Source organism: Colobus angolensis, unplaced genomic scaffold, assembly GCF_000951035.1.
Source record: "Colobus angolensis palliatus isolate OR3802 unplaced genomic scaffold, Cang.pa_1.0 Scaffold10, whole genome shotgun sequence".
Taxonomy (NCBI): Eukaryota; Metazoa; Chordata; class Mammalia; order Primates; family Cercopithecidae; genus Colobus; species Colobus angolensis.
The window spans coordinates 20145365-20164308 of record NW_012110919.1 but is presented as its reverse complement, the minus strand read 5'-3'; the positions used below and the strand labels follow the sequence as shown (position 1 = coordinate 20164308).

General features: G+C 47.3%; 1 protein-coding gene across 1 annotated transcript in view; it reads right to left on the bottom strand.

The window, feature by feature from the left end:
* DAO (D-amino-acid oxidase) overlaps nucleotides 1-11444 on the bottom strand; it is a 23108-nt gene extending 11664 nt beyond the window's left edge. The window contains exons 1-5 of the mRNA XM_011935929.1: nucleotides 11079-11444; nucleotides 6104-6306; nucleotides 3882-3996; nucleotides 1907-1983; nucleotides 1181-1246 (exon numbers count right to left, since the gene is read on the bottom strand). Coding sequence (XP_011791319.1) covers nucleotides 1181-1246; nucleotides 1907-1983; nucleotides 3882-3996; nucleotides 6104-6297 — 452 coding nt within the window. The 5' untranslated portion in view covers nucleotides 6298-6306; nucleotides 11079-11444. The remainder of the gene's footprint in view (nucleotides 1-1180; nucleotides 1247-1906; nucleotides 1984-3881; nucleotides 3997-6103; nucleotides 6307-11078) is intronic.
* Between the last annotated feature and the right edge of the window lie 7500 nt (nucleotides 11445-18944).

Sequence of the window (18944 nt, the reverse complement as noted above, 5' to 3'; positions counted from 1 at the left end):
TTTTTGAGACAGGGTCTCACTCTGTCACCCAGGCTGGAGTGCAGTGGTGTGATCACAGCTCACTGCAGCCTCTACTTCCCGGGATCAAGCCATCCTCCCACCTCAGCCTCCTAAGTAGCTGTGACTACAGGCATACACCATTATACCTGGCTAATTTTTGCATTTTTCGATAGAGACAGAGTTTTGCCATGTTGCCTGGGCTTGTCTTGAACTCCTGGGCTCAAGTGATCTGCCCCCCTTGGCCTCCCAAAGTACTAGGATTACAGGTATGAACCACCACGCCTGGCCTAAAAATCTTAATAAAATAGTAACATATAAAAAATGTATGGAATCAGGCCTGGCACGGTGGCTCACACCTGTAATCCCCGTACTTTGGGAGGCCGAGGGGGTGGATCGCGAGGTCAGGAGATCAAGACCATCCTGGCTAACACGGTGAAACTCCGTCCCTACTAAAAATACAAAAAATTAGCCAGGCGTGGTGGTGGCGGGCGCCTGTAGTCCCAGCTATTCAGGAGGCTGAGGTAGGAGAATGGTGTGAAGCCAGGAGGCAGAGCTCGCAGTGAGCCGAGATTGCACCACTGCACTCCAGCCTGGGCGACAGAGCAAGACTCCATCTCTCTCTCTCACACACACACACACATACACACACAAAGTATGGAATCTCCCTTAATATGAATGTATGTGAATCTAAACACCAATGTTTCTCTCAAGTGAGTGTTTGCTAATTTAGAACACTGCCAGATTCCTATTAACATGAGGAACAAGTCAAAGACATCCACTATCATCTGGATGAGTAACATTGTTCTGGAGGTATTGGCCAAAGCAGTTAGAGAAGAAAAAAGAGAGAGGTAGATAAAAAATAAAAGGTAGGTTATGTTTTGCAGATGATGTAAACATATCTGGAAATCTTAAAATAATACATCTAAAACTTTTACACAAATATTAGGGATTTGAAAGAGGTTGTTAATAGACGTCATGTGTAAACAGCTGCCCAGGTGGTTCTGATGCCCAGCTAGGCTCAGGACCCATTGCCTCTGTGCCCAGTGGTGATCAGGACCAAGGATAGCTCCCACACCAGGCCTAAGGGGTTGGTCCATGCAGGGGGAAGCCCACCAACCATCTTCTACTACAACTTCGTCTCTGGGAGGTGCCTCCCTCAAAGTGGAGCTTAAAATCTCACCTTTCAGTCAGCCACTGTAGGTAGTTCTTTCCCTCCAGAATTAGGCTTGTGTGGAACCAGCCATAGCTAGAGTCACAGCAGGCAAAAGTTGAAAATAAAGGTAAAAATCAGGGCTATATTTGAAGGCTGTGAAATGGAAGTGGGAGCAATGTTGTTCTGTAGGCCCAAAGGGTAGTGCCATGACCACTAGGTGAAGTTCAAGGAGGGGATGTGGTTTTGAGCTCAATGCAAGGAAAAATGTTCTATCAGACAAGACCATCTCTGACATTGGAAGACGCAAGTGGAGATTGAATGTGCATTCGTAGAGGGGATTCAGGCATGGAGTGGGATGAGGAGAAGACCAGAGAGGCATCAGGCTGTAGAGAAATGAAAGGAGGGGTGTGGGGTCATACAGACTGGGTTGGAATCCCAGTTTGGCCACTTGGCTGTGTGACCTTAGGAAGTCACTTAGCCTCTCTGAAACGCAATATCTTCGTCTACAAAACAAGATGGTGATATGGAGCCTCTGGACTTGAGATCTGTGATTTCATACCCCCTACCTTCCCAGCCCAAGGCCAGGTTTGAGTGGGTAGCCTCTCTGAAGGAGCTGGACCAAGGACCAGGAGACCAGGGTACCAAGACCTGGGTAGCACAGGAAATCTGGTGCCTCTACCCTCTGCTGCCTTCTGGACAGGTCTGTCTAACTCATGGGGCCCCGGTCCCCTTTGGCTATGACAATAAACTCACCTGTAATCTGGGAATATATCCAGCTCTCTGGGGGTCAGCTTCCGAAATCCCAGAACTGTGTCCTTCCAGGAAGGGTCCTGAAGAGGAAGGACAAAGGGGGTACCAGGAAGGATGGAAGTCAATAACAATGATAATGGGCCAGGCGTGGTGGCTCATACCTGTAATCCCAGCACTTTGGGAGGCTGAGACGGGTGGATCACCTGAGGCCAGGAACTCCAGACCAGCCTGGCCAACGTGGTGAAACCCTGTCTATACTAAAAAAATAATAACAATACAAAAATTAGCAAGGTATGGTGGTGCATGCCTGTAATCCTAGATACTCAGGAGACTGAGGCAGAAGAATCCCTTGAATCTGGGAGCTAGAGGTTGCAGTGAGCTGAGACTGTGCCACTGCACTCCAGCCTGGGCCAAAGAGTGAGACTTCATCTAAAAAAAAAAAAAAAAAATTATAATGACAAAGACGTATGTCATGCTAAGTGCGTATCAGGCACCATTCCAAGCACTTTACTTATACTGGTCCATTTAATCTTCACAAGAAGCCACTGGGGTGGATGCTATTCTTTCCCCAGTTTACAGATGGACCCACTGAGGCTTAGAAAGATTAAATAACTCACCTAAGGTCACACAGCTAATAAACAGTGGTGTTGGGATTTTTAACCCATACAGCTTAGTTCCTGAGTCCATTTTCTTAACCCCTATTTACGGTAAGGGTAAGAGTAAAACTGAGGGTGAGTTATAGGGAAAAGGTCAGAAATAGGGGAGAGAAAGCGGTAACAGTGAGAGTCCCCGGGGATGAGAGAAAGCAACAGAGCAGTGTCAGACAACCTGGGCAGAGACCCCAGCCTCATCACTTACTACTTGAATTCTCTGAGACTCAGTCTCCTTGTCTGTATCATGGAGCTAATAATTACTCTTGGCCAGGTGCAGTGGCTCACACCTGTAATCCCAGCACTTTGGGAGGCAGATCACTTGAGGTCAGGAGTTCGAGACAAGCCTGGCCATCATGGTGAAACCCCATCTATATTAAAAATACAAAAATTAGCCAGGCGTGGTAGTGCATGCCTGTAATCCCAACTACTCAGGAAGCTGAGACAGGAGAATGGTTTGATACCACGAAGCGGAGGTTGCAGTGAGCCGAGATCATGCCAATGCACTCCAGCCTGGGCAATACAGCGAGACTCCGTCTCAAAAAAAAAAAATACTCTTAGTCCCATGAAAGGTAACAGATAATGTGGATAAAGCCCTTAGCACAGTGCTAAAGGTTGAATGAACCTTAAGAGCTGGCACAGGGCTCTGGGCACAGAGCCAGACCACCCTCTCCAAGCAGCCTGAGCAAACCCTCCCAGGGCTGTGCTGTTCCGGTTAGCACATTGGGCAGCATGTGGTCACAGATGGCCTGGATTCAAATCCCAGCTCAGCCACTGGCAAGCTTTGTGGCCTTGGGCAAGTTACTCCATTTCTCGGAGCTTCTTTTTTCTCATCTATTAAGTGAGGATAAGGACAGCCCTTACCTCCTGGTTATAAAGAGAATTAAATGAGCTGCTAGCTGTAAATTAGTTAGGACTGGGCCTGGCACATAATAAATGCTTTGGCAGTTTTTGCTATGATAAGTATTTTATTTCCTCTTGATAAAAAGCCCTGGGACCTTCAGGGACACATGAAACCTTTTGGCTTCAGCACCAAGTGCCCATCACTGCAGAACATGTTTGTATTTCAGCCATGCTAATCAAAGGCTAGTTTCCCCTGGGCATCAGAAGATTCTTTGTCCTCTGCCAACTTAACAGCAAAATTTGAAACAAAAATAATTTTCAAAGCAAAAATAGAGTTTAAACCAAACCTGTTTTGAACCCAGGAGTCTGTTGCCTACGAGACTCAAAGCACCGCACCCTCATCTGTGATTAAGGCTCTGCGGCACTCACCCTCACCACCCCAGCCCTGGGTGATCAACCTTCATGGTCAAGAACTGCTCACCCACCGGAATGGCTTCATGGAAGAGGTTGTAGCCTGAGATTAGGAACAGGCCCAGTTTTTCAGCATTGGGAGAATGGATGTGGCTCAGGAGATAGTCAAAAGTCTGTTGGCTCCAGTCCCTGGAAGGGTCATGAAGAGTTCGATCACCCAATGCCCTGAGCTGGGCAAAAAACCTTAGGTCAGCTGGCATGGGGCTGTGGCATGATCAGGAGTTTGGGGTGTGTCCAAAACGCAGAAATCCACCACATTCACTCCTGCAACTCCCCAAATGCCATGGGTCTTCTCCCTCCCAAATTTTCCAATATTTCCCCATTAATAGAATATAGAAGACAGGGAATGAAGGATGCCCATCATAACCATTTGGAGTGCATCTCTGGCATGGGATTACGTGGCGGATGAGTTTCAGCAAAGACCTTGACCTGGCTTTGGGGATTATGAGCCACACTGTTCAGTCTGGCTGCAAGCACCCCTCCTTGTAAACATTGGTGGCAGATATCGAATTGCAGCTCCTCAAACTTTTCCTCCTCCCCCGGGCACACAGCTCACCTACATTTCCTAGACCCTCTTGCAGCTAAATGTGACCGTGTGACTTGTTTCTGGCCAAGGGACTCTAAAGACTCTGCGCATGTGGTCCTGTGTGATCCTTCTGTAGTCACCGGCCCATGTGAATGGTGACATTGAGGTGACCTCAGGAACATGTGGGAAAATGGCAAAGCCATGAGATGGAAGGAGCCTGGGCCCCTGAATCACTGTGCACTGATCAGAAACATTGGTTTTTTACAGATGTGTGAATTAAAATTCTGGTTGGATACATTGGCTCATGCCTATAATCCCAGCTCTTCTGGAGGCTGAGGCAGGAGGGTCACTTGAGGTCAGGAGTTTGAGACAAGCCTGGGTAACATAGGGAAAACCTGGCTCTACAAAAAATAAAGAAAATTAGCCGGGTATGATGGCATGCACCTGGGTCCCAGCTACTTGGGAGGCTAAGTTGGGAGGATTGCTTGAACCCAGGAGGTCAAGGCTGCAATGAGCTATGATCATATCACTGCCTGGGTGACAGGATGCCTCTAAAAAAATTTTTTTAATCTGTTTGAGCTTGGGCGTTCCATTTGCTGAAGCATCTGGCAGTTTCTAAACTACCATAATGACCTTTGCAATTTATTTGATAAATCTGTGCATCCATCCACCCACTTAGATGTTCACCCACTTAGAAGTTTTCCAGATTCGGCTGGGCGCAAGGGCTCACACCTGTAATCCCAGCAATTTGGGAGGCCGAGGAGGGCAGATTGCTTGAGTCCAGGAGTTCAAGATCAGCCCGGGTGACACAGAGAGACCCTATCTCTATTTGAAAAGAATAAAATTTGGCAAGGCACGATGGCTCATGCCTGTAATCCCAGCACTTTGGAAGGCCAAGGCAGGCAGATAACCTGAGGTCAGGAGTTTGAGACCAGTCTGGCCAACGTGGTGAAACTCCATCTCTACTAAAAGTACAAAAATTAGCCAGGCGTGGTGGCAGGTGCCTGTAATCCCAGTTACCTGGGAAGCTGAGGCAGGAGAATCGCTTGAACTCGGGAGGCAGAGGATGAAGTGAGCCAGGATCATGCCATCGCACTCCAGCCTGGGCGACAAGAGTGAAACACAATCTCAAAAATAATAATAATAAAAATAAAAATTTATAAATTAAAAAAGAGGAAGTTTTCCAGATTCACCAATCATGTGGTATTGACAGGCACCCAGTTTCAGGAAGATGAGACAAAACCTCCTAGTGTCTGGCACAGAGCAAGGGGCTTAATATTTATGAATCTTTTATTTACTTTTTTTTTCTCTTTGAGACAGTCTGACTCTGTTGAGAGTGCAGTGGCAGAATCTCAGCTCACTGCCACCTTTACCTCCTGGGCTCAAATGATTTTCCTGCCTCAACTCCGGGGTAGCTGGGATTACGGGCATGCGCCACCATGCCCGGCTAATTTTTTGTATTTTTGGTAGAGATGGGGTTTCACCATGTTGCCCAGGCTGGTCTGGAACTCCTGGCCCCAAGTGATCCTCCCACCTCGACCTCCCAAAGTGCTGGGATTAAAGGGGTGAACCACCATGCCTGGCGTTTTCTTTATCTTATGCTAGACCAGAGCTTCCACAGGGGCTTGCTCTTGGTGATGGGAACCCTGACCCCCTCTGCAGACTTAGCCCCATGGGCTCTCCAGGCTACCCTATGTGACCCTCACTCACGCCTCCTTTGGGTTGCTGGGGTCAGAAAGGTAGGGCTGCCAGAAGCCGGCAGCTACGTCAGTGGTGGTGAGTGGGGTGAAGCGGTCCGCGTAGACCTTTATGTCCAGTGGCTGCAGAACTGAGTGGTAGCGCTCATGGATGCAGAGGGCGGTGGACAGCCCGATGACTCCCGCTCCGATCACCACCACACGCATGGTACCAGCCTGTGGGAAGGAAGGGTTGAGGCACACCATCATCACCATCATCTCCATCATCCTTACCGCCATTGCCACCATCCACTGAAGGCTTAGAAAGTGCCAGACACCACCAAGCCCTTTTTATATTTGATCTTCCCAGTGACCCCAGGAGGAAGGAATATCATTGCTCCCATTTTGCAAATGGAAACACTGAGGTATGGAGAAGCGATCGAGACTTGGCCACAGTCACATGGCTGGTAAATGATGCAACTTTCTCTGGGGAGCATCCCCAGACACCCAGTTTCTGGGCTGGGAATAGAAAAGACCCAGCAGAACGCATGACCAACTGTAGGCTCGATAGGCCGGTGGTTAGTGCGATGGGCTCTGGCTTCAGGACTCAGCTCTGCCACCTACTGGCCGTTAACCTTGGGCAAGATGCTTCAACCTCTAGTAATCCATACTTGAGGGGATGGATGGGAAATTGAACAAGATGCCAAACGTAACAAATTTAACAAGCTGCCTGATGAAAAAGAAGTAATGTACTGACATTTGTGGAGCACCTACTGTGAGCCAGCTGGCCCCGGCTAAGCGCTTCACAGGCATCCCTTCTTCCAAGTCTCCCAACACTCTTATGAGGCAGGGGCTGCTGCTATCGGCCCCGTCTTACAGAGGAGGAAACTGACATTCAGGGAGGTGATATGACTTACCTGAAGTCACACAGCCAGTTAAATGGTGCAGCTGTGACTTAATTTCAATTTGAGCAAACTCAACACATGCTTAATGCATACCTACCATATGCCAGGCTGGCAGCCAGCAAATGCAGCTATGAGCATGACAGACACAGTGTCTGGCCTCAGAACTTGGTCTTCCAGCACAGAACTTCACCCGCCTTGGGGCACAGGGCTAACTGGGCCCTGAGAAGTTTAGAAGGCCTACCACCTTTTAACCTTGAAGCTACTTAAGCCTGCACAGCAGGGAAATATTCTGCAGGCTCCTGCTGAGGCAGAACAAGAGAATTGTTTGTGCTCAGAAGAGCCAAATTCAACTTTCCCTCCTCTTCACTCGCAACTCTCCTCCGGCAGACCTCAGCTCCTGGCAACTTGGGCCTGTGGCCCTGGACAGCGGGACATTCTTAATATGGCCTAGTTTTATAAAGGAGGGGAAAACGGCTCCAGTCCACAAGAACTGGACTCTGTTGGGGTTTCAGAAGCCAAGTGGGAGATAGAACCAACAAACAGAAAGGTATCGTTCCTCTAGGCAATTCTTCCAGCTTCAACCCTTAGCTTGGATACTGGGGCTTAGGAGACAGCCCCTCTCAGGGACTCCTGGCCTCCTCTCCTCCCTCTTCTCTAATACTTTGCTTCTGGAGATACAATCTCCTCATCTGTGAAATAAGAGTAATCCCAATCTTACACGGTCATTGTAAGGGTTAAATAAGAAGTTTAGCAAAAGTTCTCGGTACAATGCCTGGCACAGAGTAGGCCATCAACACACAACAGCCTCCTTCTGTCTCCTAGAACTTTGAAAAATCACATAGAACAAAAACATTGCAGGAACTAAAGGAGAGAGGGAGAACCAGGCTCAGTGGCTCACGCCTGTAATCCCAGTACTTTGGGAGGCCGAGGCAGGTGGATCACGAGGTCAGGAGTTCAAGACCAGTCTGGCCAAGATGGTGAAACGCCATCTCTACTAAAAACTACAAAAATTAGCCGAGCGCAGTGGCAGGTGCCTGTAATCCCAGGTACTCGGGAGGCTGAGGCAGGAGAATCTCTTGAAGAACCCCAGGTAGCAGAGGTTGCAGTGAGTTGAGTTCGCACCACTGCATTCCAGTCTGGACAACACAGCGAGACTCTCTCCAAAAAAAAAAAAAAAGAAGAGAAGGAAGAGTCAGACCTGGCTTCACTTCTGCCTTGCTGTGTGACCTTGGCTAAGTTAATTCTCCCTCTCTGGGCTTTTTTACTGTCTCTGCATAATTTCCAGAGAGCTGACCGCTTTTTTTTCTTTTTTTTTTTTTTTAAGAGACAAGGTCTCACTCTGGCACCCAGGCTGGAGTGCAGTGGCACGATCATAGCTCACTGCCACCTCCAATTCCTGGGCTCAAGTGATCCTCCCACCTCAGCCTCCCAAAGCACTGGGCTTTCAGGTGTGAGCCACTGCACTTGCCCTCTTGACCATTTTTATATGTTAACAATGAGAAGGCAGAGGAATAAAGGGCTTTCTGCATTTTCCAGATTCTCCATGATGAATCCAAGAGACACTATGGCCCAGGCTGAGGGTCAGACAGACCCAGGTTCGCAGGCTGACTTGGGCACACACCAGCCATGTAACCCTGGGCAAGTTGCTCAACTTGACTGAGTGAGGGTGACCAACCTCCCCAGCTTGCCCAGGACTGAGGGTCTTCCCAGGATGCAGCCTTTCAGACTAAAAATCAGTGCATCAGAGTTTTAGGCAAACCAAGATGAGTTGGTTAATCCTAATTGAACCTCAGTTTCCTCATCTATAAACTTTTTTTTTTTTTCGAAACAGAGTTTCACTCTTGTCGTCCAGGCTGGAGTGCAATGGCACAATCTCACCTCGCTGCAGACTCTGCCTCCCGGGTTCAAGTGATTCTCCTGCTTCAGCCTCCTGAGTGGCTGGGATTATAGGCATGCGCCAACACGCCTGGCTAATTTTTGTATTTTTAGTAGAGACGGAGTTTCACCATGTTGGCCAGGTTGGTCTCAAACTTCTGACCTCAGGTGATTTGCCGGCCTCAGACTCTCAAAGCGCTAGGATTACAGGAGTGAGCCACTATGCCCAACCTCATCTATAAACTTTTGTGAGAACTGATAAAGTTCCTTGCCTTATTGTCTCCTCACTGGAATATCAGCTCCTGGACACCCAGGTAGTGCGAGGCAGAGCCCAGGCCAGCCTGACTCCTAAGTCTATGTGCTTAAAGACCGCGCTTGCCAGTAAATCACATGGTTTGGAAAATCTGAGAATCAAGCAGGTAAAGAGGAACAACCGAAGCTTCAGAGTCCTGCATTTCAAAAATAAAATAAAATAAAATATAATATAAGACAAAATAAAATAAAATATCTGTAGGAATTTTTAGAGTGTTGGTGGGAATAGAATGGAAAATCAAAAAGGCTGGGCACGGTGACTCACACCTTTAATTCCAGCACTTGGGAGGTCGAGGCTGGCAGATTACTTGAGGTCAGGAGTTCAAGATCAGCCTGGCCAACATGGCGAAACCCTGTCTCTACAAAAATACAAAAAAATTAGCCAGGCTTGGTGGTGCACGCCTGAAATTCCAGCTACTCAGAAGGCCGAGGCAGGAGAATCCTTTGAACCTGGGAGGAGGAGGTTGCAGTGGGCCGAAATCATGCCGTTATACCCCAGCCCAGGTGACAAGAGTGAAACTCCATCTGAAAAAAAAAAAAACAAAAAAAACCTCCGTCTAAAAAAAAGAGAATTTAAAAGGAAAACAATGTGAGTCCAAAGTCAATTATCTTTTTTAAAAAATTCACTGTATGAGTCAAAGTTGACACTGATTATTGCAACGTGTGTGTGTGTGTGTGTGTGTGTGTGTGTGTGTTAAAGTGCAAAATAAATGCATGAGGTCCTCATGACAAGCCAGAGCCAGACTGTGAGATCTGGCAGATCCAGCCTCAGGTAAAATCATTCATGCGTGTAGGTAATGAGCTTTTGGACTGAAACGCACCCAGCTCAGTTACTTGGTTGGACATTTTCGTGTTGTTGCTGATGTTTTTATTAGTGTTGCCTTCTCCTCTGTTTTACACCATTACTTCAACCCAGCAAGATGCACCCCAGAAGATGCAAACAACTGGGATTATTATATTTGTGTGCGTGTGTGTGTGTGTGTGTGATTAGAATGTGTAAGCATGGAACAGGAAGGGAATCAACGTATTTTGGTCTCTGCCACTTGCCAGACACATGTAGATGCAGTACAGACGTAATCCTCTTAATCCTCTCAACTGCTGTAGGAAGTAGGGAAGGTTACTGCCCTCATTCTGGAGGCTGGGACTGAAGTTCAGGGAGGAGAAGTCACCCACCCAAGGTTACACAGTCAGTATGGGACAGCATTCGGATCTAGATCCAGTTCTATCAGGACTTTCTGCGTTGCTCTAAAAAAATATGTAGGCAGTTGGCATGCAGTTGCCACCTGATGCTTTCTACTTGTCTTTCAGTCTTGCGTTTATCTGCCTAGGACCTCCCTTGTCCCCTAGAAGGCAATCTGAGACAGCTGATGGCTTTGATTGCTACGTGCTCAGCAAAGAATATGAAAGACTTGTTTAAAAAAAAAAAATCAGTAAGCCAGAGATCAGGCATTTGAATGAACATAATTAGTTCTCCCTGGTTGCACCACATGGCTACTTCTTATGAAGTTATTTGCAGAGTTTATCCTTGAAATGGAACAGAAGCTATAAAAGTTTGAGAACCAGGCTACCAACTCCCCCACCAAAAATAATAATAACTGTCATTTGAGTCCTTGCTACCTGCCTAGATCTGTTCTAAGCACTTTACATGCACCACCTCTTTTAACACTCAGATTCACCCTCTAAGAGGGGAGTCATGATCCCAATGTTCCAGATGAAGAAACTGAGGCTTGGGGAGGGACAAATCACTTACCTGTGGTCTCTCCACTGGATGTTTGAGAGGCTGGATCTCTCCTTTCCTGTCACCTGCCTTAGGCTGTAGTGTTGAGCCCTGTCTTTGACATTGGGAGGACATGAAATCCTTTGCCTCTCCCCTCTCCCAACCCCTGCCCCCAGCTCAAAGGTGCATCTGCCACTCACCGGAAGTACCAAACTGCTGGAGAGACCAGATAACTGCAGTGCGGGGACACAGGATGCTATTTCCTGAGGGGAAGCTCCTGATTCTGGGGCGTCTTGTCTCCAGCCCTCTGTCCACCAGCCCAGACTGGAGCGCAGGGTCAAAGTCTGGAGCTATGGACAGGGCACGGCTTGAGGGGTGGGGCTCAGCACTGCACTGCCCACAGAGACTGGACCCAGGCCCGGCCGGGAGACCTCGCTCCCGGTCCCTGAAAAGTTGCCTGACTTTTCTGGCTGATCTCAAGCTCCTGTGGACAGGCCTCGGGGGAGGGAGGGAGGACAGGCATTCTTGGAGGGTTGATGAGCACAAGAAGGTCTGTCTCTCTGGCCAGCTGGAGAGGATCCCCTTTCTTCCCTCTTCCTGCTGCTGCCCTGAGGGAGGGTTGGGCCGTTCCCTGGGGCACTGTAGGCCTGGCCTGCAGAGTGGGGGTGGTCAGCCTGGCAGCCCCTGAGGGGAAAGGAGAGGCACAGGACAGGGGATCCCTGGGCCAACCCGATGCCATTCCAGGACGCTGGGGAGATGAGGCCAAGGAGAGACTGGAGGTGACGCCTGTGTGGGCCATGAGGATGCGTGGCTCTTTGCTCCCGTATCCCAGAGACGCAAGCGGCAGGACTCCAGGCCCTTCCTCTGCCAGGGATAGACACAGAGCTGTGATTTTTAGAGCCCAGAGATCTGCGGGCACCTCACTGTACAGATGGGAAGACTGAGGCCTGAGAGAGAGGGATCAACCAGCCCTGAGGGAGGCATTCTTTGGGTCAGCTTTAGCAATCTGGCCTCTAACACCTGCCTTTAGTATCATCAAATTAAAAGGCGAAGATGAAATAAGAAAATGCATGCAAAATACTCACTGCTTAGTAATTTTTCCTTTTTTCTTAAGCGACAGGATCAGCCAGGCACAGTGGCTCACACCTGTAATCCTGACACTTTGGGAGGACAAGGTGGGTGGATCACCTGAGATCAGGAGTTTGAGACCAGCCTGGCCAACATGGCAAAAGCCCGTCTCTACTAAAATTACAAAAACTCAGCTGGGAGTGGTGGGGTGCACCTGTAATCCCGGCTACTCAGGAGGCTGAGGCAGGAGAATTGCTTGAACCCGGGGAGTGGAGGTTGCAGTGAGCCGAGATGGCACCACTGCACATTGCAGCCTGGGCAACAGAGTGATACTCTGTCTATAAAAAAGAAAAAAGAAAAAGATTAAAAAAAAAAAAAAAGACAGGGTCAGGCCAGGTGCAGTGGTTCATGCCTGTAATCCCAGCACTTTGGGAGGCCTAGGTGGATGGATCACTTGAGGTCAGGAGTTTGAGACCAGCCTGGCTAACAGGTTGGTGAAACCCCGTCTCTACTAAAAACACAAAAATTAGCTGGCCGTGGTGGTACATGTCTGTAATCCCAGCTACTCGGGAGGCTGAGGCAACAGAATCACTTGAACCTGGGAGGCGGAGCTGCAGTGAGCCAAGATCAAGCCACTGCACTCTAGCCTGGGTGACAGAGTGAGACTCTGTCTCAAAAAAAAGAGAGAGAGAGAGAGAGTCTCACTGTATCACCCAGGCCAGAATGCAGTGGTGCCTTGAACTCTTGGGCTCAAGCAATCCTTCGGTTTTGGCCTAGCCAGGACTGCAGATTCATGCCATAAAATAAAAATACTTATTTTTTGTAAAGACAGGGTCTTGCTATTTTGCCCAAGCTGGTCTCAAACTCCTGACCTCAAGCAATCATCCCACCCCGGCCTCCCAAAGGGTTAGGATCATAGGCATAAGCCACCACACTCTGACATTTTTTTTTCTTCAATAATAAAAAATGGATAGGGTGAAACCTACTTTTTATTTTATATCTAACTAGTTTGAATTTCAATACAACGGTCAAGTATCACTTATATATATCATGTGACCCTTATAAAGTTCCCTGTGTGTTTAATTCGTCATGGGAGCACTTCAACATTCATGAAAGCCCCATATCTTCAGGCTCCCCACTGCCATCCCAGCAATAATTTACGTTTTATAAATTTTGGTGTACCAATTCTAAATACTTTACCTGGATTTTCTTTTTTATTTTTTTCTGGGACAGAGTCTCACTCTGTCACCCAAGCTGGAGTACAGTGGTGCCATCTCGACTCACTGTAACCTCCGCCTCCCAAATTCAAGCAATTCTCCTGCCTCAGTCTCCTGAGTAGCTGGGATTACAGGTGCATACCACCTCGCCTGGCTCATTTTTTTTTTTTTTTTTTTGAGACGGAGTCTCGCTCTGTCGCCCAGGCTGGAGTGCAATGGCCGGATCTCAGCTCATTGCAAGCTCCGCCTCCCGGGTTTACGCCATTCTCCCGCCTCTGCCTCCCGAGTAGCTGGGACTACAGGTGCCCGCCGCCATGCCCAGCTAGTTTTTTGTATTTTTTTAGTAGAGACGAGGTTTCACCATGTTAGCCAGGATGGTCTTGAACTCCTGACCTCAGGTGATCTGCCCACCTCAGCCTCCCAAAGTGGTGGGACTATAGGCGTAAGCCACCGCACCCTGCCTTACCCAGATTTTCTCTTTGAATCTTGAAATAGCCCTATAAGGCAGGTGCTGCTATTATCATCCCTACTTCAGGGCTAAAATTCAGAAACTTGCTCTAGCATCCACTGAAGTTAAAGATGGCGATCCTAATATCTATCATGCCCACGCCTATGTATATACCCAAGATAAATGAAAACATACATCAATCAAAAGATAAAAGGCTTCTGTAAGAATGTTCATAGCCCCTGTTAACTAGAAAAAAAATCACAAATGTGTACATTCAGAGAGGAGAAGAGACCTTATTTCTTATAAGGGGTTATAGCCTGCAAGGTGACCAGCCCACAGGCTGGAAGTATGCCTCCCGCCAAGACCAGAGACAGGCACTTTGAAGGAGGAGGGGTTGGGTTAGGAGCTTTGTGCCGAAGGGGTTGGCTGAATGATATAATCAGCAGGTTACAGGAGAAACTCTGAATGTTTGTGAAGATGGCCCCAACACACGTGTATGAACAAACGTGCATGTTCATTTAGTGGACCCTTAGGAAACAACCGAAATATCTATGAGATAGAGGATGGATAAACAAATTGTGGTGTTTTCAGGAAACAACCCCACCCCCCCAAAAAAAAAAATCATACGATGGAATATTATACAGCAATGAAAAGGAAAAATACTGTTATATATAGCAACCTGAATGAATCTCAGTCATTAGGTTAAGAAGCATTTGAGAGCTCACATTGCATACTTCCATTTTTATGAAATTCAAGAACATACAAAATTGATTGACAATAACAGAGGCTATGAGAAGAGTGGTTACCTCTGGGGGAGATACTGCCCAGTAAGAGGCACGAGAAAATTTTCTGGGATGCTGGAAATGTGCTCCTTAATCTGGATAGTGGTTGCAGGAGTTTATGCATATGTAAAAATTCATCAAGCTGCATAGTTAAAATTAAGATTGATGCAGTTGACACAATTAGGGAAGAAAGAAAGAGAGAGAAAAGGAGAGAGGAAGGAATAAAGGAAGGAAGGAGGAGGGAGTGGAGGAGAGGAGAGGGAGAAAGAAAAACGAAAGAAAGAGAAAGCAGGCAGGCAAGGAGGGAAGAAGGAAAGAAGAAGAAAGAGAAAGAGGGTGAGAAAAAGAAAAAAGGAAAGACAGATTGTGCTCATAGTCACACTTCCTGGAAGCAGAGGCCCAAATGTGAACCTAGGTTAGGGTTGCCAGATCTGGAAATAAATTCCAGGACAGTGTGTGTGTGTGTGTGTGTGTCTATACTTTTTTTTTTTTTTTTGAGACAGGGTCTTACTCTGTTGCCCAGGCTGGAGTGCAGCAGTGTGGTCTCGGCTCACTGCAAATTCAAGTGATTCTTGTGCCTCAGCCTCCCAAGTAGCTGGCATTGCAGGCATGTACCACCGCACCAGGCTAATTTTTGTATTTTTAGTATAGACAGGGTTTTGCCATGTTGGCCAGGCTGGTCTTGAACTCCGGACCTCAAGTGATCCACCCACCTTGGCCTCCCAAAGTGCTGGGATTACAGGCGTGACCCACCTCCCCAGAACACCCTGTATTTTATCTGGCAACCCTCACCCAGGCTGTGTCCAGAACTGGGGTACTCAGTCACTACACTACAGCTTTTAATTGAGAGCCAGAGAAGGACCCCGGGCATCAGTGACCAGGACTGGAGGTGGCCTGTGGCTTCAGAAAGTCCTGTACTGTGTACAAACAAGCATACTCAGAATTATTATTTAATTTTGGAAAATGAGCTTGGGGGACTATTGTTTTCATGATATAATCTACAGAAAGTAAAGTTCCACAGTATCTTCTTGGCTATTGGAATAAGGAGAAAGATACCCACTAGGAAGGGTGTAGAATTTTATCTTTATTAAAAAGGAGAGTGAGTTTAAGAAAAAGTCGGCCAGGCACGGTGACTCACGCCTGTAACCGAAGCACTTTGAGAGGCTGAGGCAGGAGGATCTCTTGAGCCCAGGAGTTTGAGACCAGCCTGGGCAACATGACGAAACCCCATCTCTACAAAAAATTAGCCAAGCATGGTGGCACATGCCTGTAGTCCCAGCTACTTGGGAGGCTGAGGTAGGAGGACTGATTGAGCCTGGGTGGTTGAGGCTGCACTGAGCTGAGATCTCACCATTGCACTCCAGCCTGGGTGACAGAGCGAGACCCTGTCTCAAAAGAAAAGAAAAGAAAAAGTTGAGAAACACTGATATGGTTAAATCTGTCCATTTTACAGTTAGGGAAATTTAAGTGCACAGAGAGAGCCCTGTGGGACCAAGGCCCTTTCCACTACCCTGAAGTCCAAAACTCACTGATCCTAGTAATGCAAGGCCCTAGACCTTTGAGAGCAACTCTTGTTTATTTGGCTGGAATTGTGAAAGGGTCCTTTTGACCCCACTGGGTGATTGATAAACAAAATGACCTCCTGGTAGTTCTGAAATACAGTCAGGCCAGGGCAAATACCTGGAGAATTCCCTGCGGGAGTCAACCCTGGTGGGGCCAGGAAGTTACAGAATAACAGGTTGACTCCCACTCTCTTTCTCAAACAAAATTAGTTCTAATCACTTTTTCAAGTGTTAAGCAGTATTTAAGGATTTCAAGTATTTATGCAGAAGGCATAAAGAAGAAAGTAAGAATCCCCTGCAATTAATCCCACCACCAGGAAATAGGGACAATTACTTTGGGCAAATATTTCCAAATGTGAACATAAACACAAGCAGGTGACAAAAAGAGTATCATGTGACATATGTTGGTTCCTCTGTTCACTTATACCAATATGGTACACCCTGAGCCTCTTTCCACGACCACTATAGAACAGTGACATCCTTTTTATTTTTCCTTTAATTTAGTGACAAGATCTTGCTCTGTTGCCCAGGCTGGAGTGCAGTGGTGTGAACATAGCTCGCTGAAGCCTCGAATTCCTGGGCTCAAACGATTCTCCTGCCTCAGCCTCCCAAGTAGCTGGGACTACAGGATGGCATCCTTTTTACACAGGATACCAGTGTACCTGGATGTAACAAGTTTTTTTTCTTTTCTGAGACATGGTCTCACTCTATTGCCCAGGCTGGAGTACAGTGGTGCAATCACCGTTCACTGTAGCCTTGACCTCTAGGGCTCAAGTGATCCTCCCTCCTCAGCCTCCTGAGTAGCTAGAACTACAGGCATGCACACCAACCTGGCTAATTTTTACTTTTTTTTTTTTGTAGAGATGGGGCCCTGGGCTCAAGTGCTCCTCCCATCTTGGTCTCCCGAAATGCTGGGATTACAGGGTTGAGTCACCATGCCCAGCCAGAAGTAACAATTTTTAAAGTCAGTCCGTAGGGTTGAATTTACCTGTCGTTTCTAATTTGTTGATATTAAAAATATCCTAGATGTGTTTCTTGGCATACTTGCCTGATTGCTTTGATAAGGTCAGTTCCTAAAAATGGAATCATTGTGCCAGGGTTTGCACATTTAAAATATTGATCCATTTTGCCAGACTGCCATTCAGCAGGGCTCTAACAATTTACACATTTAAGGAGGCACTTACCCTCAGATGCTCACTTTGTACTCCACATGGCCCTGAGAGTGACAGCCTCCTTAAATTTTGCATCCTCCCTTTTCCCCACCTTAGTCCAAGCCCTGATAAGGAGATGGCAAAGTTTCATGTCCATTGGGCTTTATATTTATTTCTTTGTAAAGTGCTTATTCTTTTTTTCCCATTTTTCTATTGAGGTGTGTTGGTCATTTTTCTTATTAATTTGAAATAACTTTTTCTTTTGTTTTTTTTGAGATGGAGTCTTACTCTGTCGCCCAGGCTGGAGTGCAGTGGCACGATCTCGGCTCACAGCAACCTCTGCCTCCCAGGTTCAAGCGATTTTCCTGCCTCAGCCTCCTGAGTAGCCGGGATTACAAGCGCACGCCACCACGCCTGGCTAATTTTTGTTTTTTCACTAGAGACAGGGTTTCGTCATATTGGCCAGGCTGGTCTCGAACTCCTGACCTCATGATCTGCCCACCTCGGCCTCCCAAAGTGCTGAGATTACAGGTATGAGCCACCGCGCCCAGCCTTGAAAGAACTCTTTATATGTATGTGTGTTATCCCTTTGTTGCAAATACTTTCCCCAATTTGTCTGTCCTACAGAGGTCTGAAAACTTTTTTAGCTGTGGCTTGCGCTTGTAATCCCAGCTATTCAGGAGGCTGAGGTGCAACTGCCCAGTGGGTTCTCCTTGCCCGCCGCCTAGACAGAGCCGATTTATTAAGTCAGGGGAATTGCAGTAGTGAACGAGTTGAGGATCAGGATTCAGGGTTTGTTTTCTGTGGGTTTTTTGTTTTGTTTTGTTTTGTTTTTGAGACTGAGTTTCGCTCTTGTCATCCAGGCTGGAGTGTAGTGGAGCGATCTTGGCTCACTGCAACCTCTGTGTCCTGGGTTCAGGCGATTCTCCTGCCTCAGCTTCCTGAGTAGTTGGGATTACAGGCACCCACCACCACACCCGGCTAATTTTGTATTTTTAGTAGAGATGGGTTTCACTATGTTGGCCATGGTTGGTCTCGAACTCCTGACCTCAGGTTATCCGCCTGCCTCGGCCTCCCAAAGTGCTGGGATTACAGAAGTGAGTCACTGCGCCTGGCCAGGATCAAGGTTTTTAAGGGTAATTTGGTGGGTAGGGGGTCAGAAAGTAGGGGAGTGTTAATTGTTCAGGTTGGAGACAAAATTATATGGAGTTGAAGCTGCCCTCTTGTGCTGGGTCAGTTTCTGGGTGGGGACCACAGATCAGATGAAACTGTTTATCCATTTGGGTGGTGCCAGCTGGTCCATCGAGGGCGAGGTCTGCAAAATACGTCAAGCACTGATGTTAGGTTTTATAACAGCGATGTCATCCCCAGGAGCAATTTGGGAGATTTAGAATTTTGCAGGCTTCAGCTGCATGACTCCTAAACCGTAATTTCTAATCTGGTAGCTATAATAATTTGTTAGTCCTGCAAAGGCAGTCTAGTCCCCAGGCAGGAAGGGGGTTTGTTTTGGAAAATGGGCTATTAACATCTTAGTTAAACTTTGACAAAGTTAAAATATAAACTAAATTCCTCCCAAAGTTAGCTTGGCCTACACCCGGGAATGAATATGGATAGTTTGGAGGTTAGAAGCAAGATGGAGTCAGTCAGGTCAGATCTCTTTCACTGTCATAGTTTTCTCAGCATAATTTTTGCAAAGGCACTTTCAGAGGCGGGAGGATTGATTGAGCCCAAGAGTTCAAGGTGGCAGTGAGCTATGACTGTACCAGCCTGGGCAAAAGAACAAGCGTCTAACTCTAAAAAAACAAAAACAAGGCCGGGCGTGGTGGCTCAAGCCTGTA